Source organism: Abrus precatorius, unplaced genomic scaffold (assembly GCF_003935025.1).
Source record: "Abrus precatorius isolate BTA unplaced genomic scaffold, Abrus_2018 Scaffold2, whole genome shotgun sequence".
Classification (NCBI taxonomy): domain Eukaryota; kingdom Viridiplantae; phylum Streptophyta; class Magnoliopsida; order Fabales; family Fabaceae; genus Abrus; species Abrus precatorius.
In genome coordinates, this window is record NW_020874362.1 from 37,226,068 (window position 1) to 37,253,347 (window position 27,280).

At 35.4% G+C, this 27,280-nt stretch overlaps 2 protein-coding genes across 5 annotated transcripts; one reads left to right on the forward strand and one right to left on the reverse strand.

Moving 5' to 3' along the window:
• LOC113858353 (6,7-dimethyl-8-ribityllumazine synthase, chloroplastic) lies at positions 1-4,814 on the reverse strand. Of its 2 annotated transcripts, none has more exons than XM_027490964.1 (9): positions 4,706-4,814; positions 4,128-4,341; positions 3,811-3,926; positions 2,587-2,682; positions 1,570-1,665; positions 1,364-1,442; positions 905-951; positions 731-790; positions 1-328 (listed from the first exon to the last, which is right to left on the reverse strand). In XM_027490964.1, exons 2-9 carry the CDS (start codon positions 4,291-4,293, stop codon positions 290-292), a joined length of 699 nt encoding a protein of 232 aa, XP_027346765.1. In that variant the 5' UTR covers positions 4,294-4,341; positions 4,706-4,814; the 3' UTR covers positions 1-289. The 2 variants fall into 2 exon arrangements, with proteins under 2 accessions (XP_027346765.1, XP_027346764.1); XM_027490963.1 differs by having other exon boundaries at positions 17-328; positions 3,811-3,932; positions 4,706-4,798.
• Positions 4,815-7,978: 3,164 nt separating this feature from the next.
• Positions 7,979-25,169, forward strand: LOC113857941 (E3 ubiquitin-protein ligase UPL1-like). Of its 3 annotated transcripts, XM_027490277.1 has the most exons (16): positions 7,979-8,206; positions 10,095-10,190; positions 10,279-10,485; positions 10,712-15,010; positions 15,233-18,664; positions 18,762-19,073; positions 19,292-19,493; positions 19,581-20,154; positions 20,337-21,462; positions 21,647-21,793; positions 23,146-23,226; positions 23,421-23,646; positions 23,733-23,872; positions 24,017-24,123; positions 24,238-24,408; positions 24,683-25,169. In XM_027490277.1, exons 1-15 carry the CDS (start codon positions 8,174-8,176, stop codon positions 24,338-24,340), a joined length of 11,085 nt encoding a protein of 3,694 aa, XP_027346078.1. In that variant the 5' UTR covers positions 7,979-8,173; the 3' UTR covers positions 24,341-24,408; positions 24,683-25,169. The 3 variants fall into 3 exon arrangements, with proteins under 3 accessions (XP_027346078.1, XP_027346076.1, XP_027346077.1); XM_027490275.1 differs by having other exon boundaries at positions 10,712-18,664; XM_027490276.1 differs by having other exon boundaries at positions 8,014-8,206; positions 10,715-18,664.
• Positions 25,170-27,280: the final 2,111 nt, after the last annotated feature.

Consider the following 27,280-nt stretch of genomic DNA (forward strand, 5'->3'; position numbering starts at 1 on the left):
AAAACTTTAACCCTTAATATTCCATTCGCTGCCTAAAAAATCCAAGGAACTTTATTCCCTTTATCGTAAAATATCCAAACAATAAATTGACATATTTATTTCATTCAGTTCTGTTCCATTCCATTTCATTTACATCATTAGATGTCTAATGATGTATATATCTTGGGAACATACGAGTATATATCTTGAACTACAACATATGTAGTCTCGAGGTGAAAATCGGGATAAAAATGCCGTTAAAAATGCCGTTGCAACTTACTGCACTACGAGATTGGTTCAAACACTCTGACTACTTCAGATGGTGCTCGAACAAGGATGCCATCTCAATCTGCACCACATAAATAAAAGCATATGAAAAATTTATTCAACTAAGGCGTTTAGCTTAGCCAAAATTACAAGCCAGACAAATCTATAAGTGCTATTTCATGAATAGTTGAAGATGTTAGCCTCGTGTATAGGCTTATTTTCCTTTTCTTTTTTCAGAATATCTATTCACATTTCACAATTCAATTTTGACAACTACATTGAAAGTGGTCGCATAATGAGAATCCCTCATTCAATTTAAGTTTTTGGAATAATAAATAATTGGTTCATGATATATACAAAGAGAGGAGGATAGGATACATGAAAACTACAATTCGATTATAAAATTTTAGATGGCTTCATATAAACTTTTAAATGATTATTGCATAATAAGTAATAACATCAGAATATCAAGTTATTAACTTACAGCAGTCAATGCAGCCTCAGCACCCTTATTTCCAGATTTGCCACCAGCTCGATTTAGAGCCTGCACTTGGCAAAAAAATAACAAATAAAAATCAATGTAGTCATAACTATAAGTCTCATCAGCAAAGAACAAATGTTGTAACTTTCACAGTAAAATAATATAGCACAAGCTTACCTGATCCATATTTTCACATGTTAAGACACCAAATATGCATGGAACACCTGCAAAGGCATCTCAAAATGCTCAATTTTACATGTTGATGGCACTGAATAAAAAAGAAGCTAATAACAAAGACTGACAATGGCAATAAATGTCCCCAATCAAAAAGCAAAATAAAAAAAAAGGCAGGTGTTCTCTTATTCTGACTAGCTTATAGGGGAAACATAAACTTCAAGTATTTTATCTGTGAAGACCAATCTTAAGGTTAACTAAAACAGGTATTGTGTTACTATTTCTATAAAAATTATCATTTATAAAATAGCTCTCACATTTCAGGAGTTTCTTCTCAACATTTCAAGTTGCCATACCAATGTTGCATGCATATGTTATTTTCAAGAAAACAGATAGCAATTTAACACTGAAGTATGATTTGTTCATATCTGGAGATTACAATTGACATTAACGGAATACCACCTGAGTTTAGACTAGCTGAAAGCACTCCGGATGCTGCTGAATTAGCAACTGCATCATAGTGGGTTGTGTCTCCTCGTACCTGTTACCAACAAGCATAGGTCACAGTAGAAGCTCAAATTAAGTAGACATAAATGCAGATAATGAGTACTCACTAATCATAAAAATTTTATAAAAGAATTTCATCGATTTGTCAAGACTTATCATACCACAGCTCCTATGCATAAGATTGCATGATATTTGCCTGATTTTCCCAGTTTTGCTGCAACAACACCTATTTCAAAACTACCAGGTACCCACACAACCTAAGGGAGAAGGGAAAGCAACAAGTTTCTGTCAGCATTCACTGCAAAAGAAAGTGATGTTGAAATTCAGAACAAGGCAAGTCTGCCCCCATTCATGTAATATTGATTGAACATTTTTTGCAAGTGAAAACGCAGCCCATAAATTTTGTCTATAACTTAACCGCGACCAATGGTGACATAATTCTCTGACTAACACACAAAAGCAACACAAATAGATATTGATAAATGTTTTCAAATTTCAAACATCTGATAAAAGAAAGACACGAGTAGGAAAAAATGAAAAAATTGGTTTCTTGTTTTAGCCAAGCAAGCACGGACAATTCAAAATAATAGTTGTGTATGTTCTACTTGTGTGAGACATGTATCTATGTTAGAGATGTCAAATACTGCTAGCTAAATTTTAGAATATTTTTACTTTAAAACTTTTACCAGATACAAATGAGAATATCACAATAATTGGATTAAAGGTAGCATTTTATTATGTCTAGAATGACTCATGCTCATTTTTAAAACATAAATTCTCTCCTTTGACTCAAAACTTGCATTTTTATGTAAATTTTATATTTGGTACTATAATTGTATCATGTCCTATGATTTTAATATTTTCCGTATTCCTATATTCATGTCAAATTATATCCATGTTAAATTAATGTCATGTCCAAGCTTTTTAGGTTTTAGCTGATTATGAAAAGCATGCATAAGTTTGTTTTACTTTGATATTTCGAGAAAATTGAATATTTTACAAAACGGAAAAAAGTGAGTAAAAATAAATTTTCAAAAAAATGTACTAAGAGGAGATCCATTTGAAAACACCAGAAGAACATAAATATTAAAGCCACAGAATACTAGCCAAATTACAAAAGCAACATTGTAGATTATAAATAACTAATATTCCAAGAATTTATAAGACAGTTTACTCACATCAATGTCCTCATCTCGAACTGAATAATTCTTGAAAGTACTTAAAGCTCCCTCTAAGAGCTGTTTAGTAATAATTTCATTAAATCGTGCAACAACCTGAAAGGAGAGCAAATTGAAGTTAGCAAAGAAACATAAAACAATAAGAAAATCCTGGGAATATAGTCCTGTTTGATGTAGAAAACAATTGTTTGATCTTGAAGCAGAATATGATAGCTTCCTCATGAATGCCTACTATGTTGTTTGTACATTTCATATATTCCTTGCCTCCACTGTTTATACTCTGCACAACAGTTGCATTTGCATCTTCTGTATCCGTACTCTCCAGAATTCTCCCACTTGTTCAAATTTTAATTATTGTCAAAACCTTAATCAAGCACCAAGAAACTTGGGATTCTCCTCTTCGTGTGTTTCCCTGTATTTATCACCTTTATCTGTGGACAATAGGATTTGGGCAGCAGACTCTGATGGAGTTCCTCACTCATAAACTAGAATTGCTCAAATATTTGGATTAATTTATAATAACCATCTTTAGAGGTTTTGGGAGGAGTAAAGATGGCAACATCCTTTGACAGTGTGTAGTATATGCTTTGTTTTGGTAACTATGGTTGGAAAGAAATGCCAGAATCTTCAACTATAATTTCTCGCCATTACTGCTTCTGTAGAATAATTTGAACTTAGGTTTTTGTGCTGGTGAGTAATTTAAAGGGAACTTTACGATATTTTCTTCCTTGTTTTTTCTCAATTTTTAGTTGTGGAATCTTCTTTAGGATAATATCTTATCCTCTACTCCTGTACGAAACCCTCAATCTCCCCCAAAATCTCATTTTTTTTCAATACAACAATTAAAGCTTTTGCCCATTAGGTAGCTGGATCAGTTCTTCTTACTATTAGTGCTCATATGATTCTTCTTCTCGCTAGACCAAGCCACCTCAGGCAACAGTAAATTGTCTTTTCCCCATTAGGTGTTATCTATTGAATGTAAATGGTTTTCTATTGACCGAGAGTAAATTGGCAAGCCCCAACTCCATGACCAATATACCATTCATGTTGCTGGGTTCTTTTTCCTTTTCCAAACACTAAATGTATAACAGACACATTTTACCTGACTTAAAAACAACAGGCTGGAGAATAATGTAAGACTAACAAAGACCATGGTTTGTAAACAAGCATTGCTTGAGATGAAAGCATGAAATAGTTTAGCATTAATATTTTTGAAATACACACCACAGCGAAACGAAGTCCCTGGGTTCTGATAACAGAACCTGTCAGATGCCGCACAGCAGCTGTCTGCAAAAGAGCTGATCCACCCTTGCTCTGAACAGCAATATGTGGCTTAATTTCTGAACCAAAAGAAGGAAAACAATGAATTTCTCAGCCATTAAAACAGCTTGAATGCAAGTAAGGAAATGACCACAGTTAGAGTGTGATAAAGCATCCCACAAATATTTTATTCCTGGATAACCAGTATTAAACAAAATGTCAAAATTTGGACTATTCATTAAGTTCATCATCTAAACAGTAGAAAGGATAAGGAATACAACCTCGCATAGAAAGCGCAAACGAGAGAGACCTTGGACTTTTAGGAGCATTTTGAAGATGTAAGATGTTACTACTACCACAAAACATATATTGGCCATCACGAGGCACAAATCCAAGCTGAGAGTGATAGTTAGAAAGGATACAATCGGTAGAAACAAACGAAGCCATTCTTTTGGTCTAAAGACGAGCGCACAGTCTTCCAGATGCAGTATATATCTGGAGGGTAAAAACATAAAGTGAACATAATAAACATCTTGTTGTTTGATTTTCCATACACAGATTTAGAGAACAAAGTTCAGCCCAATAGAAAGGAAGCAAATGATATATGAGCTTAACCTATAACCAAGGATATTAAAGATGCATTCCGATGAACTTGAATAAAATTACGATATGTAGCTACATTTCCAGCTTCAAGAAAAGTGCTAAAATTGATTTTCAGATTTTTTTTTTAACCTTATCGACTTTTCTAAGAAAAGGTTTAAACGAAAGGTGGAGTGAACCTAAATGTGAAAAGATCGATAGCGAAGAGCACAGTGAAAAGAGGAAGGAGATGGAAACAAAAAGCTAAAAGAAACATCACCGGAAACGGAGTCGACGGCGCGGCGGAGGGGATGCAAAAGATGCGTCAACTCTCTGTTTGTTGAGTTATGGCCGACTACTTCATTTTCGGAGTCATTTTTTAAAGAATCTTCCTAGACACCACCGATAATGAATTAATATTTTATTTTGTTTTTGATTAAAAATTATACTAGAAAGTATTAAAATTTATAAAATAAATGTATTTTATATTTTTTAAAATACTTTAATTTTGTATTCTTTAACCAGTCTTTTAAGAATAATTGTTAATATTCTTTTTCATATCTTTTATTATATTTTTTAATTAAATTATACACGCTAATGAAAATAATTAAATTTAATTAATTATTATTAGTGAGTTTGCAGTATATAGCATGCTCGGTTGCTATATTTTAATAATTAATAATAAATATTATATTAATTAAATACAATTTAAAGATAAAATTATAATTATAAACTATTTTAAATTAAAATGAAAGTTTCAAAAACTCATTAAATAAAATATAATTAAAATAAAATTAATTTTATGTGTAATTTTAAAAAAATTAAAATTACACTATTGTTAATATTTTATTACATAAAAGTTAATATTTATATAAAAAAGTTTTAAAGTATTTATATTATATTTAAAAATTAATAATTAATTCAAAAGGTTTCTATTTTTTTTTTCTGCTTCTTAATTTTACTTCCCCGTTGATGCAAGCGCATGACACCAAATACTTAAAATATTGAAAAAAGAAAACTCAACGTTACAAAGAGAAAATTGCAACCTTTGAGAGCATCTGAAAATAATATTGTGCAGAAAAAATAAGATAACCAAAGAATTAAGAACGAACACATTCATCTTCAACCATACCCTTACCTTCTTAAAAGTAAGTTTGAGACTTAAATTTTAAGAATGAATTGTAAACTTAAGAAACACAATCACGTGAGAAAAGGATCTAAAATTCAGATATGAATAATTGTTATTCATTTTTAAAATGTACATCCACTTTAAAACTTTAAAACTTTAAAACTCAGATTAAACTGATGAAAAAAGTGCGTTGATAGCACAATATCTGGAATTTGGAGGGATTCTGGAGTTGAATTTGGATGCTCATTAAACTGAGTTTACTTTTTGTTTAGTAAAGCGAAGAAAGAAAAAGTGCAATTAGTTAAATTATGCAAATTGTCTGTACCATGAGAATCTATGTCAAGAGTCAAGACTCAACACACCTAAGACACTTTTGCTTCGCTAGTAAGGAAGTTCCAATTAGAATGATATTAAGATTTTTTGTTTCTGTGTTTATGGTTTTCAATTATTTCTTTTCCTCTATGAATGATGCATTTTTTCTTTCGTTGAGACTGCAAATACATATACTTAAACTTTATGCCTTGGTCCATATGACCCCAATTCCAGCTTGCAAACATGTTGCCCCTCAATAATATTACTCATGCTCTTCATAAACTTCAAAAACCAATGTCAAGTCTGATAAAATGACATGTTTGATAGCTTTTTCTTTATTAAAAGTGAGTTCTATCAATTCTGTTGTAGATTTTCATAATATTATCATACAGGCTAGGCATATAAAATTTCATATAATTTAAACACTTATAATTCAATAATAACTATTTACTATATTTTAAATGGTGTATTATTCATTAAAATATAACAGGACAGTAAGCTATTTCCTTTTTCCCTCAACTTCTTAGCTTTCTTACTGTGATTGGCATCTAAAGTTTGCTTGGTATACACGTTGCAAATTAGCATATGCAAAACTTCGTCATATTTAGTTACGGGGATTATGAAGATAAATTACAATTCTAAACTTAAAGGGATAACGTTGAAATGCTTTTAAATATTTTGGGATTATATATTTTTTCTCAATAACTATTCATCGAAGAACAAAAACCTTGGAAAAGGATTGTGCATAATGGCCATCTTAATTTATCTTTTCATAAACAGCTTTATGCTTTTTATAGATTAAATTCGTAGCACGTTGAGATCTATCAACTAAGGAAAGTAATCATCAAATGAATTGTTGCTAAATAAATCATAAAACTGGCTTTTCAGTGAAAAAGGGAGTTAAGAACATATGATAAAGTTAACTTTGCTTCCATTAAAGGATGTCACATCTTTCCAAAAAATAATTTATGATTATTATTTTTACATTAATTATGATGTTTTAATCTTTTTGCCAAACAGCACTGCAAAATGTTTTCAATGAAAGCATATAAGAATTTGGATTAACTGTATGAGAATTTCATCTGCAAATAATATGTATATTCATGCCAACTACAAACATGATGAAAAGAAAAACACGTGTTGTTTTATTTAATATCACAATTCATCAAATAAACTTTTAAAATTATAATATACTCAATTAAAACCCTGTGCATTTAATATTTATAGCAAACTTTTTCAAAAAGATCTATGGCATATTTTAACTGTTTGGAAATAATTTTATGAATTTATATAAACTTTTTTTTTCTTTATAGCAAATAATAGTAGTATTTTAATGCACCTCTATTTCTATATTATAAATATGAACATTCACTCTTAAATAAGATAGTTTTTAAGAATTTTTTTCTCAAAAAATATATAGTTTTTCCTACATTAGATATTGCATTTCACCTATTTATTTCCAACAATATAACTAAAATTTGTCATAAAAAATACCAGCACTTAAATTTGATTATTCCTAAATTAAATTTAAAATTTGATTAATGATAAACTGTATCAAAGTAATTTACGTAAGGACTCAAGAATGGTCGAGATTACAGTAGAGGTAAATTACAATTCCAAGCAAAAGTTTACTTAAGCACGACTCTCTCTGTGAGGATGCATATTATAATTAATTTTTCACACTTATACATAGACAAATTAGATAAACTTAAATAGGCAATAATTTCACCAAGAGAAAATGTTTATAAAATATATAAAAAACATGTGTTTCACAAATTGTTGGTGAAATAAAAAGGGACAAATTTTTGTTCCCAAAATAAAAAAAAAAGCTTTGAAATTTAAAGTCTTGTTTTATAAGGAAACAAAAGTGCAGAATTTTTATCCTCACGGATAGATTATGAAAGTTTGAAAAATTAAATACAATTTAGCATCCCATGTTTATGAAAATAACTTCTTAGCAAAATTAAGTAATTAACAAATATTTGCCATTCCAGTTTTTATATTATTATTATTATAATATTGTAATATTATATTTTGGTGCTATTTTGATTTTATATTTATTTTTCCTAGTTTGGTTCTGCAATATATATAGGAATTGTAAACCACGCTATTGTGTGCAGCTTCTTCCCTCACTTGGGTTTCTTTCTTTCTCTAATCTTCTATTTCTCTCTCTCTCTGTTTCTCTGTTCACTTTCACTTCAATTTTCTCATTCCGTTCAAGAATTGGGATCGATTCTTGAGTGTTATTTGGGAATTGATCACTCGCTCAATCTCTTTCTTTGATTGTGCGATGCTATCAGTTCCGAGATGAAGTTGAAGAGGAAAAGGGCACTCGAAGTGGTTAGTCTCGCTCTCTATCTCTTTTGTCATCGATGTCGTTTTCCGATTATTTATTTACCCACCGATTTTTCTGTTTATTGATCAAATTTATGGTTTCCCCCATTCTTTTCAATTGAGTTTTTTCTGTTGGGGTTTATGGTGCTTTTTCCCCTAATTTTTTATTTTGCTTTTTTTTTTAGATTGTTACTGGTCTAGAGTGTTATTGTGATGGTTGATAAAGTTTGCTCTTTTTTCTTTCTTTTCAGTTTTTGATAATTTTCTACTGATTCTTGTGCGAATTGGTTTATGTGATTTTGCTCTGTTTATTGATCGGGGCTCTTGATGTTTGCTGTTGGGGTTGAAAGCGATGACTTCTAGTCTCGAGTCTTGCCCTTTTAAATTCTGTTTATTGTTAAATGGTTGAGTACTTATTAGAATCTTAATAACTTTTCCATTCACATTATGCGCTGATCAGGTTTTAGCATAAGACTATTTCCGCTCCAAGAATGTACTTTCTTTTTATGTAATTTGTAACGAGTTAAAAAAAATTATTAAATATGATGATCAATTGGTGTGCTGATGAATTCAGTAAGCCTGAATTGCTTGTTCCCTATCTCTTCAATTCCTGGAAATTTGTTATCTTTTTATTTTGCATTGTTATTGAAGGGGGATTGACTTGAGAACTAGGTCATAGGATGTGTATATCAACTATCCTTGTTAAACACAACCATGCATAAACTTTAGGTTGTTGCTTTACTCGTATTATAATATGTTCTACACTATGTCAACTGACAGCGTTAACACCAGCTACGTTGCTGGTTTTTACAACTGATGGACCAACATCTGGCCAATCATTTATGAATGTTGTTTTCCTTGCATCAGTAACATGCACTTTGATTTTTCGGATGTCAATAAACGTTATGGTTTTTAATTATGATTTAGTTCATTTTTTATTAATTTCTGATTTTCATTTCCAAATGTGAGATGTGATTTTTTATTTTATTTTTTTGCTTCTCTCCATATTAATTCCCACTTTCACAATTCCCAGTGCATCATATTTACAGATGCCCTTATTATTGTGATTTGATGTTTATATCACACATGTACCTTTTGGTAATTTGACACTTTGAAAATTGCTTTTGTTTATAAAAATAATCATAGAAGCAACACTTCCAAAAACAAATTCTCCAAAATATAAATCAAAATGTCTTAAGAATGAAAGTAATCTTGTTATGCTGGAGACAAATTTGTATGTAGATGTATTCCCCACATTTTTACGGAGGTAGAAATCATAATTTGCTTAGATGACAACTTTGAAGATGCATTATGTGATGTTATTAATTTTTATGCTTCTGACATTTTTATCTCAATTTTTTGGCGTTGATAGATGCCAATGCTTTTGTTTGGTTTATGTAGCTGACTGCAACTAGTGGATCAGGGCTTGGTTATTGATGATACATGTTTTTGGATTATCTTCATTTCTACCATATTGACCAAAATTCATATTTCAGCATTTACTAGTGTATTCATTCTAATAAGTTGAGAAGAGATTTGCTTTGAGAACTAGAATTCTTCATTGCATAATAGTTTTCTTTAGTAACATTGTGTTTTACAATTAATAAAACATTTAGTGTGAGTTGGGTCTTATCTGAAAGTGTTTATTTATTATCTAACAGTCAGTTTCAGTGTTTAATATATATTTTATGTTCTTAATTTATTATTTCTTACATTCTTTCATATTTTAATTTCTCAATTTAAAGCTATGTTGTGTGCTCTCTATTCTTTACTTCCCAAGTTATGGTTTCTTTTATTAGTTGATTATGCTAATATCAATATGATCCGAACATATTGATATATAAATAAATGTATTGTATTTGTACCAACTACCTTTTTCTCTGACTGGTTGCAGCCTCCAAAAATTAGATGTTTCATTGATTGTGTGACTTCTGTTCCACTTGAAAAGATAGAAGAGCCTTTAAAGGGCTTTGTTTGGGAGTTTGATAAGGTACCTTTATGGCCTTTTGTTACATTACTAATATATATGTATTTGTTTTAATGCATCTGATTCAGTGGTAATTCTTTTCTCTGCACAGGGAGATTTTCATCACTGGGTTGATCTTTTTAACCATTTTGATTCATTCTTTGAGAAGTATGTAAAACTGAGGAAGGATCTGCAGATTGATGATGATTTTCTGGACTCAGATCCTCCCTTCCCTAGAGAAGCTGTTCTTCAAATTCTTCGTGTCATCAGAATAATTTTGGATAATTGCACTAATAAGCATTTCTATAGTTCGTATGAGGTATGACATCTTTCCTGAATTCATCTTCTTCTTCCTTGGTCAACTTAATAAGATGAGAGCTATGATAAGCTTATTGCTTTTTGTGTGTCATTTGCCTTGTTCTCTTTTTGTTGGTGACCTTTAATATTTGTTTTATCTAATTTTATGTACTTTGGATGTGTTGTTAGCTATATATCTTATTTATTCACGCTCTCATCGATACTCTGTGATTTCTTTGAATCTACAGCAGCATCTTTCAGCATTGCTTGCATCTACTGATCCAGATGTGGTTGAGGCTACCCTAGACACTTTGGCTACCTTTTTGAAGAAAACAGTTGGAAAGTATTCCATAAGAGATACTTCTTTGAATTCAAAATTGTATGCTCTAGCACAAGGATGGGGTGGAAAAGAAGAGGGACTTGGACTAATTGCATCAGCTGCACCTAATGGCTGTGACCCTGTTGCTTATGAATTGGGTTGTACTCTTCATTTTGAGTTTTATGCAGTAAATGAGTTGGAAAGTGACATCAAAGTGGCTGAACCATTGGTCCAAGGCTTGCAAATTATTCACTTATCTGATATCAACAAATGCATGGAGACAGATCTTGAGCTTTTGCATAAGTTAGTTACAGAATATAAGGTACCAGCCAGTTTAAGATTTTCTTTATTGACAAGATTGAGGTTTGCTAGGGCTTTTGGTTCTTTGGCTTCTAGACAGCAATACACATGCATTCGCTTGTATGCTTTCATAGTTCTAATTCAAGCATGTGCTGATGCTGATGACCTGGTTTCGTTCTTCAATGCTGAGCCTGGATTTATCAATGAATTAGTATCATTGCTGAGCTATGAAGATGCAGTTTTGGAAAAAATTCGGGTTTTATGTTTGCATTCATTAGCTGCTCTTTGCCAAGATCGTTCCCATCAACCTTCAGTGCTCACTGCAGTTACATCTGGTGGGCATCGTGGCATTTTATCTAGCCTGATGCAAAAAGCCATTGACTCTGTCATCACCGATACGTCAAAATGGTCAGTTCATTTTGCAGAAGCTCTTTTGTCTCTTGTCACTGTGTTGGTTTCGTCATCGTCAGGGTGCTCTGCCATGCGGGAAGCAGGATTTATTCCTACTTTGCTTCCTCTCCTTAAAGATACAAATCCACAACACCTGCATTTGGTTGAAAAAGCTGTGCGCATTTTAGAAGCTTTTATGGATTACAGTAATCCTGCCGCTGCGCTGTTCAGAGATTTGGGTGGTTTGGATGATACCATATCTCGTCTAAAGTTTGAAGTCACCCTTGTAGAAAATGGTGGAAAGCATCCAGATGAAAATTCTGAGTCTAGTGCTAGAAGTGTAAATATGGTTAGAAGTTCTTCAACTGGGCTGGATGACATGCAACCACTGTATTCTGAACCATTAGTTTCATATCACCGGCGACTGCTGATGAAAGCTTTATTGCGAGCTATATCCCTGGGAACTTATGCTCCTGGAAATACTGCACGTATCTATGGATCTGAAGAGAATGTCCTGCCTCATTGTTTATGTATAATATTTAGAAGAGCAAAAGATTTTGGTGGTGGAGTTTTTTCACTTGCAGCTACTGTCATGAGTGACTTAATTCAAAAGGATCCTACTTGTTTTCCTGTCTTAGACGCAGCTGGTCTTCCATCTGCCTTCTTGGATGCTATAATGGATGATGTTCTCAACTCTGCAGAAGCCATTACCTGCATCCCGCAGTGTTTGGATGCCTTATGCTTAAATAGCAATGGCCTGCAGGCTGTGAAAGATAGGAATTCTTTGAGGTGTTTTGTGAAAGTGTTCACTTCTAGAACATATTTGCGAGCTCTTGCTGGGGATACACCTGCATCTTTGTCTAGCGGACTGGATGAATTAATGCGCCATGCTTCTTCATTACGTGGGCCTGGAGTGGATATGTTAGTTGAGATTCTGGAAACTATCTCAAAAATTGGTTCTGTGGTGGATTCCTCATCCTTGTGTCCTGATCAATCCTCTTCAACCTCTGTTCCCATGGAAACGGATGGTGAGGACAAGAATTTAATCTTGCCCAATAATGAGCCATCCAAGCCTGACAACACAGAGCAGATTACTGAGCCGTCTCCTGATGCATCAATAATTAATATTGAGTCATTTCTTCCAGATTGTGTTAACAACATTTCTCGTCTACTTGAGACAATTCTTCAGAATGCTGATACGTGTCGCATATTTGTCGAGAAAAAGGGAATTGAAGCTATTCTCCAGTTATTTACCTTGCCTTTAATGCCACCTTCTGTTTCCGTTGGGCAGAGCATATCTGTTGCCTTCAAGAATTTCTCACCGCAGCATTATGTTTCTCTTGCTCGGGCTGTATGCTCGTTCTTGAGGGAACATCTGAAATCTACCAATGAACTTCTAGATTTGGTGGGAGGGACTCAACTTGCTCTAGTTGAATCTGCAAAACAGACAAAGGTGTTGAAATATCTTACTAGCCTTGAAGGTGTCTTAACTCTTTCTGTATTTTTGTTGAAAGGAACAACTACTGTGGTCTCTGAACTAAGCACATCTGATGCTGATGTATTGAAAGATCTTGGGAAAACTTACAAGGAGATAATTTGGCAAATATCATTGTGTAATGATTCCAAGGCAGAGGAAAAGAAGAATACTGATCAAGAACCCGAAACTTCACAGGCACCCCCATCCACCGCTGTTGAAAGAGAAAGTGATGATGATACAAATATTCAGACTGTAAGATACACAAACCCAGTTTTTGCTAGGAATGGTTCACATTCCCTCTGGAGTGGAGATCGTGAATTTCTTTCTGTAGTTCGTGCTGGAGAAAGTTTGCACCGCCGTAGTCGGCACGGGTTATCCCGTATACGAGGTGGAAGGACTGGTCGTCACTTGGAAGCTTTGAACATTGATTCAGAAGCATCTTCTAGTGCACTGGAAGCACCTTTATCCCAAGATCTGAAAAAGAAAAGCCCTGATGTTCTTGTTTTAGAGATTCTTAACAAACTGGCATCAACTTTGCGCTCTTTCTTTACTGCCCTTGTAAAGGGATTCACTTCACCAAATCGTCGTAGAGCTGACTCAGGGTCACTTAGCTCAGCTTCAAAGACTCTTGGAACTGTGTTAGCCACAAATTTTCTTGAGGCTCTTAGTTTTTCTGGGCATTCTACTTATGCTGGACTTGAGATGTCACTTTCTGTAAAATGTAGATATCTTGGGAAGGTTGTGGATGATATGTCTGCTCTCACATTTGACAGCAGGCGCCGGAGTTGTTATACAGCCATGGTTAATAATTTTTATGTACATGGAACCTTTAAAGAGCTACTTACAACATTTGAAGCTACTAGTCAGTTGCTTTGGACACTTCCATACTCTCTTCCATCATCAGATATTGACGTTGGAAAGAAAGGGGAAGTAGGTAAACTGTCCCATAACACATGGCTACTTGATACATTGCAAAGTTACTGTCGTTTGCTCGAGTATTTTGTAAACTCTTCTCTACTTTTGTCCCCAACCTCGGCATCTCAGACAGAACTTCTTGTTCAGCCAGTTGCTGTTGGCCTGTCAATTGGACTCTTTCCCGTTCCTAGAGACCCAGAAGTTTTTGTCCGTATGTTACAATCTCAGGTTCTGGATGTAATCCTACCAGTCTGGAATCATCCCATGTTTTGTAGCTCTAGTCCTGGTTTCATTGCATCTATTATTTCACTTGTTACACATGTATACTCTGGTGTTGGAGATGTGAAACGAAATCGTGGTAACAATGGGGGAAGCACAAACCAACGTTTCATGCCCCCACCGCCCGATGAGGCAACCATTGCCACTATTGTTGAGATGGGTTTTTCAAGAGCAAGGGCTGAGGAAGCACTGAGAAGAGTTGAAACAAATAGTGTTGAAATGGCCATGGAGTGGCTGTTTAGTCATGCTGATGATCCTGTCCAGGAGGATGATGAACTTGCACGGGCACTTGCTCTGTCCCTAGGAAGTAGTTCTGAATCTACTAAAGTTGATAGTGCTGAAAAGACCATAGATGTGCTAACAGAAGAGGGACAGATGAAGAAACCTCCAGTTGATGATATACTCTCCGCATCTGTAAAGTTGTTTCAGAGTAGTGATTCAGTGGCATTTCAGTTGACAGATTTGCTTGTAACACTTTGCAGTCAGAACAAAGGTGATGATCGTCCAAAGGTAATATCTTATCTTCTGCAGCAGCTAAAACTTTGTCCATTAGACTTCTCCCAGGATAATTGTGCATTGAGTGTGTTAGCGCACATTTTAGCACTTCTTCTTTTTGAGGATGTAAGTACACGGGAAATTGCTGCTCAGAATGGCATTATATCCACCATCATTGATATCTTGACAAACTTCAAAGGTAGACATGAGTTGGGCAAAGAACTACCAGTCCCAAAATGCATTAGTTCTTTACTACTTATATTGGATCAGATGGTGCAGTCAAGGCCAAAAGCTGAAAATATGAAAGGAACCCAAATTACTTCCCTGCCTGATTCATCTGGAGAGCATGGTTCCCTGCAATTACCAGATACGGTTTTACCAAAGGAAGCAATTGTAAATGGTAATGAGAAAGAACCTGCCATGGCTTTTGAGAATATACTGGGAAAATCTACTGGCTTTGCAACTATTGATGAGAGTCATAAATTGCTGGATATTGCATGTGACTTGATAAAACAGCATGTTCCTGCTGTTGTCATGCAGGCTGTCCTGCAATTATGTGCTCGGTTAACAAAAACACATGCTTTAGCTTTGCAGTTCCTTGAAAATGGTGGTCTGGCTGCTCTTTTTAACCTTCCCAGGAATTGCTTTTTCCCTGGTTATGACTCTGTTGTGTCAGCTATAGTTCGTCATCTCCTTGAAGATCCCCAAACACTACAAACAGCCATGGAGTTGGAGATACGGCAAACTTTAAGTGGTAATCGCCATTCAGGGCGAGTCTCTCCTCGATCATTTTTGACATCATTGGCACCTGTTATCTCTAGGGATCCTATGGTTTTCATGAAAGCTGCAGCAGCAGTTTGTCAGTTAGAAACATCAGGGGGGAGAACTGTAGTTGTGTTATCTAAGGAGAAAGAAAAAGAGAAATCAAAAGCATCAAGTGTTGAGGTTGGGTTATCTTCAAATGAATGTGTCCGGATACCTGAAAGCAAGTCGCATGATGGACCAGGAAAATGTTTGAAAAGCCACAAAAAGGTTCCTGTTAATCTCACTCAAGTAATTGATCAGCTTCTTGAGATTGTACTAAAGTACCCGCCCATGAAAGGTCAGGAAGATTCTGAGTGTGACTCAACTTTCATGGATATAGATGAACCTACAATGAAAGTGAAGGGTAAATCGAAGGTTGAAGAGAGTGGGATATTAGAGCCTGAATCTGAAAGGTCTACAGGATTGGTGAAGGTGACTTTTGTCCTCAAATTATTGAGCGACATCCTTCTAATGTATGGGCATGCAGTAGGTGTCATACTCAGACGTGATTCTGAAATGTGTCAATTTCGTGGATCTAATCAGCCATCTGGACATAATGGTATTATCCATCATGTATTACATCAGTTGTTGCCACACTCTGTTGATAAATCTGCAGGACCTGATGATTGGAGAGGTAAATTGTCTGAAAAGGCTTCATGGTTCCTGGTAGTTTTATGTGGTCGATCTGGTGAAGGGCGTAAACGAGTGACAAATGAACTTGTTAAAGAATTGATGTCTTTTTCAAATTTGGAGAGCAATTCAATGAAAAGCAGCTTACTGCCAGATAAAAGGCTTTTTACTTTTGTTGATCTAGTATATTCTATTTTGTCAAAAAATTCATCATCTGGTAGCCTACCTGGTTCTGGATATTCACCTGACATTGCAAAAAGCATGATAGACGGTGGAATCATTCAGTGTCTAACAAGTATTCTGCAAGTGGTTGATTTGGATCATCCTGATGCACCCAAAATTGTGAATCTTATACTCAAAGGTTTAGAAGGTCTTACAAGAGCTGCAAATGCTAGTGAGCAAATCTTTAAATCTGATGGGACTGAAAAGAAAAGATCTGTTGGTTTAAATGATAGATCTGATGATCAAATAGCAGCACCATCTGCAGCTGAAGCAGTGACACATGATCAGAATGCAAGTGGTCAAGAAGCACTCAGAGATACAATGGATAATGCACATGATCAAGGAACTTCTCAAGGTGACCATGCTGATAATCCAAATCAATCAGTGGAACAGGATATGAGAGTAGAAGAAGGGGGGACACTGGCTCAAAACCCTCCAATGGAACTTGGAATGGACTTCATGCGAGAAGAGATGGGAGAGGGTGGTGTCTTGCACAACTCAGATCAAATTGAGATGACTTTTCACGTTGAGAATAGGGCTGACGATGACATGGGTGATGAAGATGATGACATGGGTGATGATGGTGATGATGACGAGGATGATGATGAGGGAGAGGATGAAGATGAGGATATAGCAGAGGATGGTGGGGGCATGATGTCCTTGGCTGATACTGATGTGGAGGATCATGATGATACTGGCCTGGGAGATGAATACAATGATGAGATGATTGATGAAGATGATGATGATTTTCATGAGAATCGTGTCATAGAGGTGAGGTGGAGGGAAGCTCTTGATGGCTTGGATCACTTGCAGATACTGGGGCAACCTGGAACTGCAGGTGGCCTTATAGATGTGGCTGCTGAGCCTTTTGAAGGTGTTAATGTGGATGACCTTTTTCGTCTTCAGAGTTTTGAACGTCGCCGTCAGACTGGGAGGTCTTCCTTTGAGAGATCTGCTGCTACTGAAGTAAATGGTTTTCAACATCCTCTCCTTGTGAGACCCCCACCATCCAGTGATTTTGTCTCAATGTGGTCATCAGGTGGTAATTCTGCATCCCGGGATTCTGAAACTCTGTCATCTGGGAATCTTGATGTGGCCCATTTCTATATGTTTGATGCTCCTATTCTTCCATATGATCATGTGCCAAGTAGTCTTTTTGGAGACCGTCTGGGCAGTGCAGCTCCTCCACCTCTGACAGATTATTCTGTGGGTATGGGCTCATTGCACCTACCTGGAAGACGAGTGTTAGGTAATGGTAGGTGGACTGATGATGGTCAGCCACAAGGAAGTGCTCAAGCAGCTGCCATTGCGCAAGCAGTAGAAGAACAATTTTTAGCTCAATTGTGCAGTGTAGCTCCTGCAAGCAGTCCTGCTGAACGGCAGTTACAGAATTCTGGAGAACAGGAGAATAAGTCTGATGCTCTTCCATCACATGATGGTCCAATAATGACTGCAGGAACAGACTCTACTTGTCAGCAGCAGATTGAAGGTCAGGAGCAAGAAAATGGTAATGGAACCAGAGACCATCAAATTAACCTTCCTGTTGACAGTGCTCCTTGTGAAGAAGAGATAAATGTAGACTCTGGTGCTCAAGATACAGGTGAAGACCTGCAAGCTAATGAGCCTATGTCAGTTCAACCACTTTCTCTAAACATGTTGCCAAATGGTCTTGAAGGAAACGCTACTCCCAATGAGAATGTTGAGATTGGTCAGCCTCTTGTTGACTCATCTATTAATTCTAATGCTGACCTACCACGTGAAAGGGGTGCCGATGCACCTGGCATCCACAATAATGCGCCTCTTGTGCCCATGGGCTGCAATGGGTCATCAGTTGCTGATGGGCAGCCTGCTAATATTGAGTTATTGGACTCTGGTTTTGCGACTCCTAATCCAGGTGATTGCCATGCATCGTCGGTTTATGCTAGTGTTGATGTTGATATGGGTGGCACTGAAGCTGAAGGAAATCAATCAGAGCAACCGACTGTTTCTGAAGACAGGAGGGATGAGATGTTATCTACTCAGAACGCAGAGGTTGCTCCAAATGCTACTCAGACTGACCAAATTAGTGCAAATAATGAAGCTTCTGGTGCTAATACAATTGACCCTACTTTTTTGGAGGCTCTGCCTGAAGATCTACGAGCAGAAGTTCTAGCATCCCAGCAAGCTCAGTCTGTTCAACCTCCAGCCTATGCCCCACCTTCTGCAGAAGATATTGATCCTGAGTTTTTAGCTGCTCTTCCTCCAGATATTCAAGCAGAGGTTTTGGCCCAACAAAGAGCTCAAAGGGTTGCCCAACAAGCTGAAGGACAGCCCGTTGACATGGATAATGCATCTATAATTGCTACTTTTCCTGCTGATTTGCGTGAAGAGGTTCAAATTTTATTTTTTCCTTGTGCCACTTATTGCAGAATTTCTATTTTGTGTAAATATGACATGATTATAATGCTTGCATTTGTCTCTACATTAGGTGCTCTTAACTTCTTCTGAAGCTGTCCTGTCGGCACTGCCATCTCCATTGCTTGCAGAAGCTCAAATATTGAGGGACAGGGCAATGAATCATTATCAAGTTCGCAGCCTTTTTGGGAGCAACCACAGGCTTAACAATCGAAGAAATGGTCTTGGATTTGACCGGCGGCCTGTGATGGATCGGGGTGTTGGAGTTACAATAGGGAGGAGATCTGCTCTTACGGATAGCTTGAAGGTGAAGGAGATTGAAGGGGAGCCACTACTTGATGCAAATGCATTAAAAGCTTTGATCCGGCTTCTACGACTGGCACAGGTAATTTTGCTTTCCTTCATGATGGCAGTCTTAGTTACTAGCCTCTCATGGTGGATGTGAAAATTCATATTTCTTGTTCCTAATGTTTTGCCTAATATTTATTCTGTGGACTTCTATTATAAGATTCAGGGGGTGTGGTTGTACATATGTTTTGTTTGTGGATGTTAGTATCTATCTACTTACAATAACTTGCTAATATTTTTGGGTCATCTTTACAGCCTCTTGGAAAAGGCCTTCTGCAGAGGCTCTTGTTAAACTTGTGCGCACATAGTATTACAAGAGCCACGCTTATTTATCTTTTGCTTGACTTGATTAAACCTGAAGCTGAAGGTTCTGTTAGTAGACTGGCAACATTAAATTCACAGCGGCTTTTTGGTTGTCACTCAAATACAGTTTATGGTCGATCACAATTGTTGGATGGTAATGTTTGTTCTCATAGTGGGACAAAATTGTGTTTATGTTAATGTTATAGATTTTGGTTTACTGATCACTCCCATTATGTGTTAGGTCTTCCTCCCCTTGTGTTCCGCCGAATTCTTGAGATTCTGACCTATTTGGCCACAAATCATGCTGCTGTTGCAAAGATGTTGTTTCACTTTGATCAATCAATTATTCTGGATTCTTCTGGTCCATTTATGGTGCATGTGAATGAGAAAGGGAAGGAGAAGGTTATTGAAGGGGAATCTTCACTCAAACCCTCTGGAGCTCAGACAGGGGATGTTCCCCTTGTGCTCTTTCTGAAGCTTTTGAACCGACCCCTGTTTTTACGCAGCAATGCTCATCTTGAGCAGGTCATGGGTCTGATTCAAGTTGTAGTTGATACCGCGGCTTCAAAATTAGAAAGTCAATTGCAGTCTGAAAAAGGAACAGCTAATACCCAAAATTTGTCAGCCAATGAAGCCACAGGTAATACTGAGAAGGATACTCCGTTAGTGGAGTTGGACTCTAATCAACAAGATAAGCATGCAGATATCAATCCTTGTCATTCTGATGGGAAGAAGAATGTAGATATGTACAATATCTTCTTGCAATTGCCACAATCTGATTTGCGGAATCTGTGCAGTCTTCTTGGGCGTGAAGGGTATTACTCATAACCTTTTCATATTTATGCTTTATTTTTGTTAAGTTTACTAATCATGAACTAGTGACTTTGAAAAATTGTCTTTGCATGTCACACCTGTTAATTTACATTTCACTGTTAGTATTTTTCTAACAGTTTCTAGTTGTGTTGAACAAAAGTGACTAATCTGATATTGTTTTTAGGCTTTCGGATAAGATGTACATGCTTGCTGGTGAGGTGCTGAAGAAGTTGGCCTTCATTGTTCCCTCCCATAGGAGATTTTTTACTTTAGAGCTTTCAGAATCAGCTCATGCTTTGACAAGTTCAGCTGTTAGTGAGCTTGTCACACTACAGAATACAAATATGCTTGGTTTGAGTGCTGGTTCTATGGCTGGTGCAGCCATTCTACGTGTGCTGCAAGCTCTTAGTTCACTCACTTCACTTAGTACTTTGCGTGACATGGATATGGAAAATGATGCGGATCAGCATGATGATCAAACAACTATTTGGAATTTGAATACTGCACTGGAGCCACTGTGGCAAGAACTGAGTACTTGTATAAGTGCAGCTGAGATGCAGCTTGGACAGAGCTCTTTCTGTCCTAACATGTCAAACATAAATGTTGCTGAGAATCTGCAAGGTTCCTCTACTTCACCACCTCTTCCTCCTGGGACACAGAGACTCTTGCCTTTCATTGAGGCTTTCTTTGTTTTGTGTGAAAAGCTTCAAGTAAATGAGACCATCATGCAGCAAGACCATAGCAATGCAACCGCTAGAGAAGTCAAGGAGTCTGCTGGTTGTTCCGCTTCAATGAGTTTTAAAACTGATTCACAGCGAAAAATAGATGGTGCTATCACATTTACAAGATTTGCTGAGAAGCATCGCCGACTTTCTAATGCTTTCATTAGGCAGAATCCCAGTTTGTTGGAGAAATCACTTTCCATGATGCTCAAAGCACCAAGGTTGATTGACTTTGATAACAAGAGAGCCTATTTCCGTTCAAGAATAAGGCAACAACATGACCAACACTTGTCTGGGCCATTGCGTATAAGTGTGAGGCGGGCTTACATTTTGGAGGACTCTTACAATCAATTAAGGATGCGTCCTACTCAGGATCTCAAGGGACGATTAAATGTGCAATTTCAAGGTGAAGAGGGTATTGATGCCGGTGGTCTCACCAGAGAATGGTATCAGTTGCTATCAAGGGTCCTATTTGACAAGGGTGCTTTACTTTTCACAACAGTGGGAAACAATGCAACTTTCCAACCAAACCCTAACTCAGTGTACCAGACTGAACATCTCTCGTACTTCAAGTTTGTGGGCAGAGTGGTATGTTCTACAATGGTTGTTTGTATGTGGTCTCATAATATTATAGAAACCCCGCCAATCTTGATCTCCTTTTTTGGTCTGAATTTAAATATATGTAAAAAGCCACCTATGACACTGATATTAGATCTTGTGGTTATGAATTGAGTGGCTGTGGTTCTGACAATTTTTATGCTCTTACTTGCAGGTGGGGAAGGCTCTGTTTGATGGGCAACTGTTGGATGTTTACTTTACCCGATCTTTCTATAAACATATACTTGGTGTTAAGGTTACATACCATGATATTGAAGCAGTTGATCCTGATTACTATAAGAATTTGAAATGGATGCTAGAGGTGAGTTTTGATTTACAATCTTTTCCACTTTATTGTCTTTTTTCCTCTTAAGGCACCAGACATCCCACTGCGTATAGGATGAAAGCCATATGGGAGTGTCGTTGGATAGGATAGCATATGTTATTTGTTGGTACCAGATAAACTTTATTATTCTGTGATGTTGCATAAGCGTATAAAACCTTCTGAACTGTATAGCAATATCCTATTCCATGTTTCTTTGCAGACTATTAGATTGGATAGTATGCAAATTCACTGTTTTTATTGTTTCAATTTTCATTTCTTTTCTTGCACCAAATGCTAATGTTGTAAAAAGATTAATATATTGTAGTTTTCTTCTGTCAAGCATTATATTCTATTGAACTCAGGCAGAATTCACCCCAAAGATAAAAGCAATTCAATCTATTTTTTACCAGTTTAAGATCATTATCTTTGCCTCTCTTCAACAACCGCTGGCATCCACGACTTCACTCACCCATTTTCACCATTTTTACTCATAATGAGTCCATACACAAACCTCTCTCTTCTTTGCCACTTACTATTATGTATAGGTTTTTGAAACCTTCACAGTTTCTGTCTAATTTTGTCTCATTCTTCAAACCCTGGTGTGCTTCCTGCACTGAACTACTCTTTGTTTTACATTGAACTTCCATCATCTTGTGCTTTAATGGTTTGGTCATTGGTGCTATGTATTTTTGAAGGTTGTAAATTGATTTATTCACATGTAGTTAGGCTGACGAAGCTTGAGAAAAATAAATAAAAATGCTCAACAGGAAATATAATGTGTAGGGGAAGAGGTGTTTGTGGGTAGAGAGATAGAGAGCTGCAGAGTTTGGTGTCTTGTCAAAATGAAATGAGAGGGAATTGGGGGAGTGTGAGTGCCTGTTTGTTTCTACGTTGAAACTCAATTTGCAGGACCTACGAAGCATGTTAATGGAGTTTTTCCAAAGTAAAAAAAACAAAAATCCTTTCTGTCAACTGAGCTTTCAAGCATGGAAGCAAATGAACCTGGAGTGGGTTGGGGAACAAGATGGGTTTCATTTTTTTCTACCTGGTGTTTGTACATCCCAAGTTTATTTGCATATTTTGAATCCCCAAATGTTATAAAATTATACAGTTGATGTATATAATGGTGAATTCAAAAATTATCTTTTCTGTGGTGGAGACTAATCAATGGATATAATTTGATATGATACAAACTTATATTACTGGATGTATAAGCAACATTTAATTGGTTGATCCTCTCTAATAAGCTGTGCTGAATATATCCCCATATCATTCTATTTGTGTTCCAAGATATAATTGTTTATTGTATGTATTTTGTTTAATTTTATTTTTGCATGTGCATATACCAGAATGATGTGAGTGATGTTCCGGACCTAACATTTAGCATGGATGCTGATGAAGAAAAGCTCATACTTTATGAGAGGAATCAGGTAAACAAGCATTTTATTTTGGTCTATCATGTCTTGCTTATGAGCTTAAACATAAAAATATTATGCTTGTTCCATAAAATATTGTTAAAGCTTTAATCTGACATTTTTTATGAGGTAATTTAATCATATTAATTCAAAATTTATGAATTCTCCTTTCCATTGCTTTTGCCATCTCTCCCAAAATTGGGAAATAGGTCACTGATTATGAGCTTAAACCTGGAGGAAGGAACATAAGGGTTACAGAAGAAACAAAGCACGAGTATGTTGACCTTGTTGCTGAACATATTCTGACAAATGCCATCCGTCCTCAAATTAATTCCTTTCTAGAAGGTTTTAATGAATTGGTTCCACGAGAACTTATATCCATATTTAATGACAAAGAGCTTGAACTACTCATAAGTGGTCTTCCAGAAATTGATTGTGAGTTGGTTTTCTCATTGCTTAAATTATGTAGTGTATATATTTAATCTCTTGAAGCATATGAAATGGTGTTATTCTCCTTACAGTGGATGACTTGAAGGCCAATACTGAGTATACAGGCTATACAGTGGCATCAAATGTTGTTCAATGGTTTTGGGAGGTGGTCAAAACTTTCAACAAAGAAGACATGGCAAGATTACTGCAATTTGTGACTGGAACATCAAAGGTGATTTAGTTGGAACTTGTCGTGGTGCTTGTTGTCCTAGAATTATATTGTCATCTTTGGGCAAAAATGCAAGTTTTATTAGGGTATTTAGTATCCTTTGAATGCACTTGGTAACATCTGTAGCCTTTCTAACATGTTTTTCAGGTTCCTTTGGAGGGTTTTAAGGCCTTGCAAGGCATTTCTGGTCCTCAAAGGTTTCAGATTCACAAGGCATATGGAGCTCCTGATCGATTGCCATCAGCTCATACCTGGTAAGTAAATACCATATATAGTGTCTGTCAATATCCAGATGATTACAAAATTACAAAATGTCTGCATATTGAGTTTCAGCCATCCTAATTCCTTATTTCCTCTTTGCTTTTCAGCTTCAATCAACTAGATCTTCCAGAGTATACCTCCAAGGAACAGCTTCAGGAACGTTTGTTACTTGCCATCCATGAAGCTAGTGAAGGGTTTGGTTTTGGTTGATCTGAATTTTTGTGTGATATTTTTTGCACAGCAGTTCCACCATCGTGTCTTCCACCCGTCACTTGGAGGTCAGTTATCCCTTTCCTTTTCTTACATACAAATATATTTTTAAGTAGCTACTGTATGATAATCGAAGGAATATTTTCATGTGCTAAATTTGTTAACTAATATTCTCATAGATCTTTGAAATGCTTGTGGTTTGTTTCAAATACCATTCAAATCCAAATGAAGAATTTATATCTTCACCCCCTCCCCACAAAAAATGAGAGGCACTGTGGTTTATTCTCATGTTTCATTTCTTGGAAAAAAGTAATCACTTATGGTTCTGTTCTGTTTGTTCAGAAGATGGAACTCGTCTGCGCTTTTATTCTATTGGGGGCTCTATTGGTAGCATCACAATGAGGCATTCTGACGCTGGTGATCATTTTATTCTGATGCTCCCCCTGCAAAAATGGCTAGAATATTTTTTTACTTGTATAATTCTGCCATGCCTAGTTTGGGAGCTTTCAATGGACAGCCTCCATACTGTGTCAAGCTTTTGCAATCTGCTCCAATCTTATTTTATATATGTAGTTTCTATGGCCAAACAGCCTTTCATAGTTCTATAATTTACTAATAAGATTGAGGATGTACATATTCTGGAATACATAATTGATGCTTTTGCTCCAGTAAGAAATTTTTCGATTCATTAAAGAAAACTGTGAAAGATGGCGTATGTAGTGCACAAAAATACAGTGATAGCACGATGGAATATGGTCACTTAGTTGAGAGGCACTGCAGCAGTACGGCTGTCGTATTCCATGAATATATAGATAAAGAAAAACTTGATTCACTGTCTTGTACAGATACCCATTTAAAATTTGGGCTTGATTTGTTAAAAGATGAAGAACGTGATAAATGCAAAAAATACTTATATTTAAAGATGCACAGGAAGAAAGGTTAAAATTTGTACTTAACTGAATTAGGGATGGTTTCTTATCTTGTAAAGCCGAAAATACACGAGTTTGGTCAAAATTTCATTGACGCTGATGGAAAACAATCGAACAAATTCAATTGGAATTGTCCTGATATCTTTCATTTTCATTTCTAAAATTGCTTGTGTTTGTGCGTTGTACTTTTTTTTGTGACGTTTGGTGTAGTGACTTCAGTATTTGTATTGTTTGGACGGTTCTTGGTATGTCAAGTGCACCTTGTGGTCTAATCATTGTTCCCTTTTACCAAGATTATTTCATTATGTCGGAGGATCTATGTTAAAATGCAACATTTTGGCTTCTGAAGATTTCGTTGAGCAAGCCATATATTGTTTTTTATGTAATTATTTGTAAAGGCAAGGCTTGGGAACAAATACTCGTCACAAATATTTTGTTTTCACAAATTTAAAATGACATTTTCCCTTTACAAAGCTCGTAAGATAAGTCAGTAAGATGAATTTGGAGTAAATGATTAGGTCACTTAGTTGGTTAATCATTAATTATTCGTACAACCACCATTTATTTTCCATTAATCACTTTCATTTTAGTCATGTTTATTGGTTTTAGCTTTAGACACATCTTCATTTGTTAAACTTCGAAAACGCCTAAAGTGTAGAGAGGATTATGATTCCCTTCACTGTTGTAGGAAGCAAGTAATACAAGGAAGAGAAATGTCACATACAAATAGCTGAAGTTACATAATCTTTGCAGACTTGAGGTTGTTCATCAAAACGATTTAATCATGCACGATTAGCCATCAACTAAAACTAATGCGTTAGACAAAGTTTATTAAGTAATTTAAAACTTTTTTAAAAATTTAAATCTATCGAAGTTTCTGGTTTCTTTAAGGGTGCACTACATTTGTTAATATATAAAATATAAAGATGTTTGTAGTAACTTTGAGATTCATATTTTATTTCATTTTAGTTTATTTTTCATTTTTAACATCCAATGAAAGTAAGGGGTACTATGAAGATGAAAGTAAGAGTTGCACGGCAAACTTTCACACCTATTGCTGGCTTGAAAAAATTTTACAGATGAAGTTTCAATACTTTGTTAAATAAATGGCAAGTGCCTATGAATGCTGACATATAATCTTTGGCAGTTCCTTCATGATCATGGCAAATTGCTTCCTAATAATGATAGATTGCTGAGAGGTTTGATTGATGATAATCTTTGTCTTGCTTTTGATCCTAATTTCACTAAACAACTTGATTTATTTGTCTTGCTTTTGATGCTTGCCTAAAATCCAGTTGTTGTGACCACTATATAAAGATCCTAAGGTTAGATTTCGAATGCATTTTTCGCCAATCTTCTTGCGTTTTGTGAAAGAGAAAAATTCTTGTTTTAATCTCTATCGAATAAATAGCGAATTATTATATTAATAAAAAATAAAATACTACCATAAAATAAAAAATAGTAAATTGCACTCAAATATTCTATAATTTAACAAAGTTTTGCTTAATGCCTCTCCTCTTTTTATTTTACACAATTTTTATTATTTATATAGTATTATAACCTCATATTTTTATTAATTATACAAATTCTTTTTATTTTTATGCAATTATATAAATTAAGAGAGATCAAAGTAATATTAAAAAAAAGGAATATTAGATGGAAATTTGTTAAATCTCAAGGAGCGTAAATATAATATATGTATTGATATGCGACACAAATGATTAATTTTATTATATATATATATATATATATAATTATTCAATAAATTTTAAATATAATAGTTGACATTCCTCTTCATATTTTATACGAGATTTTACAGTAAAATAACATTTAAATTAAACAAATAATAATGTTTTAATAATTAAATTTTAATATGTTAAAATTTCACACTTAAAATTAAATCTATCATAATTATTTTTTATTCAATAATTTTAAAAAAAATTAATAAAAGAAAAAAAGATGACTGAAAAATAATGGACATCAAATACTTTTATGTAAAAACAACGCTGTA

What these genes read in the sequence shown, in the direction of transcription:
- LOC113857941 (XM_027490275.1), top strand. Translation starts at nt 8,174, where the DNA reads ATGAAGTTGAAGAGGAAAAGGGCACTCGAAGTG. An exon ending in ATTTGAAATGGATGCTAGAG is followed by an intron (nt 21,794 to 23,145) that starts GTGAGTTTTGAT and finishes TGCATATACCAG; the next exon opens with AATGATGTGAGTGATGTTCC. An exon ending in TTGCCATCAGCTCATACCTG is followed by an intron (nt 24,124 to 24,237) that starts GTAAGTAAATAC and finishes TTTGCTTTTCAG; the next exon opens with CTTCAATCAACTAGATCTTC.
- LOC113858353 (XM_027490963.1), bottom strand. Translation starts at nt 4,293, where the DNA reads ATGGCTTCGTTTGTTTCTACCGATTGTATCCTTTCTAACTATCACTCT. An exon ending in AGGGACTTCGTTTCGCTGTG is followed by an intron (nt 2,683 to 3,810) that starts GTGTGTATTTCA and finishes CTCTCCTTTCAG; the next exon opens with GTTGTTGCACGATTTAATGA. An exon ending in TCTTATGCATAGGAGCTGTG is followed by an intron (nt 1,443 to 1,569) that starts GTATGATAAGTC and finishes TGTTGGTAACAG; the next exon opens with GTACGAGGAGACACAACCCA.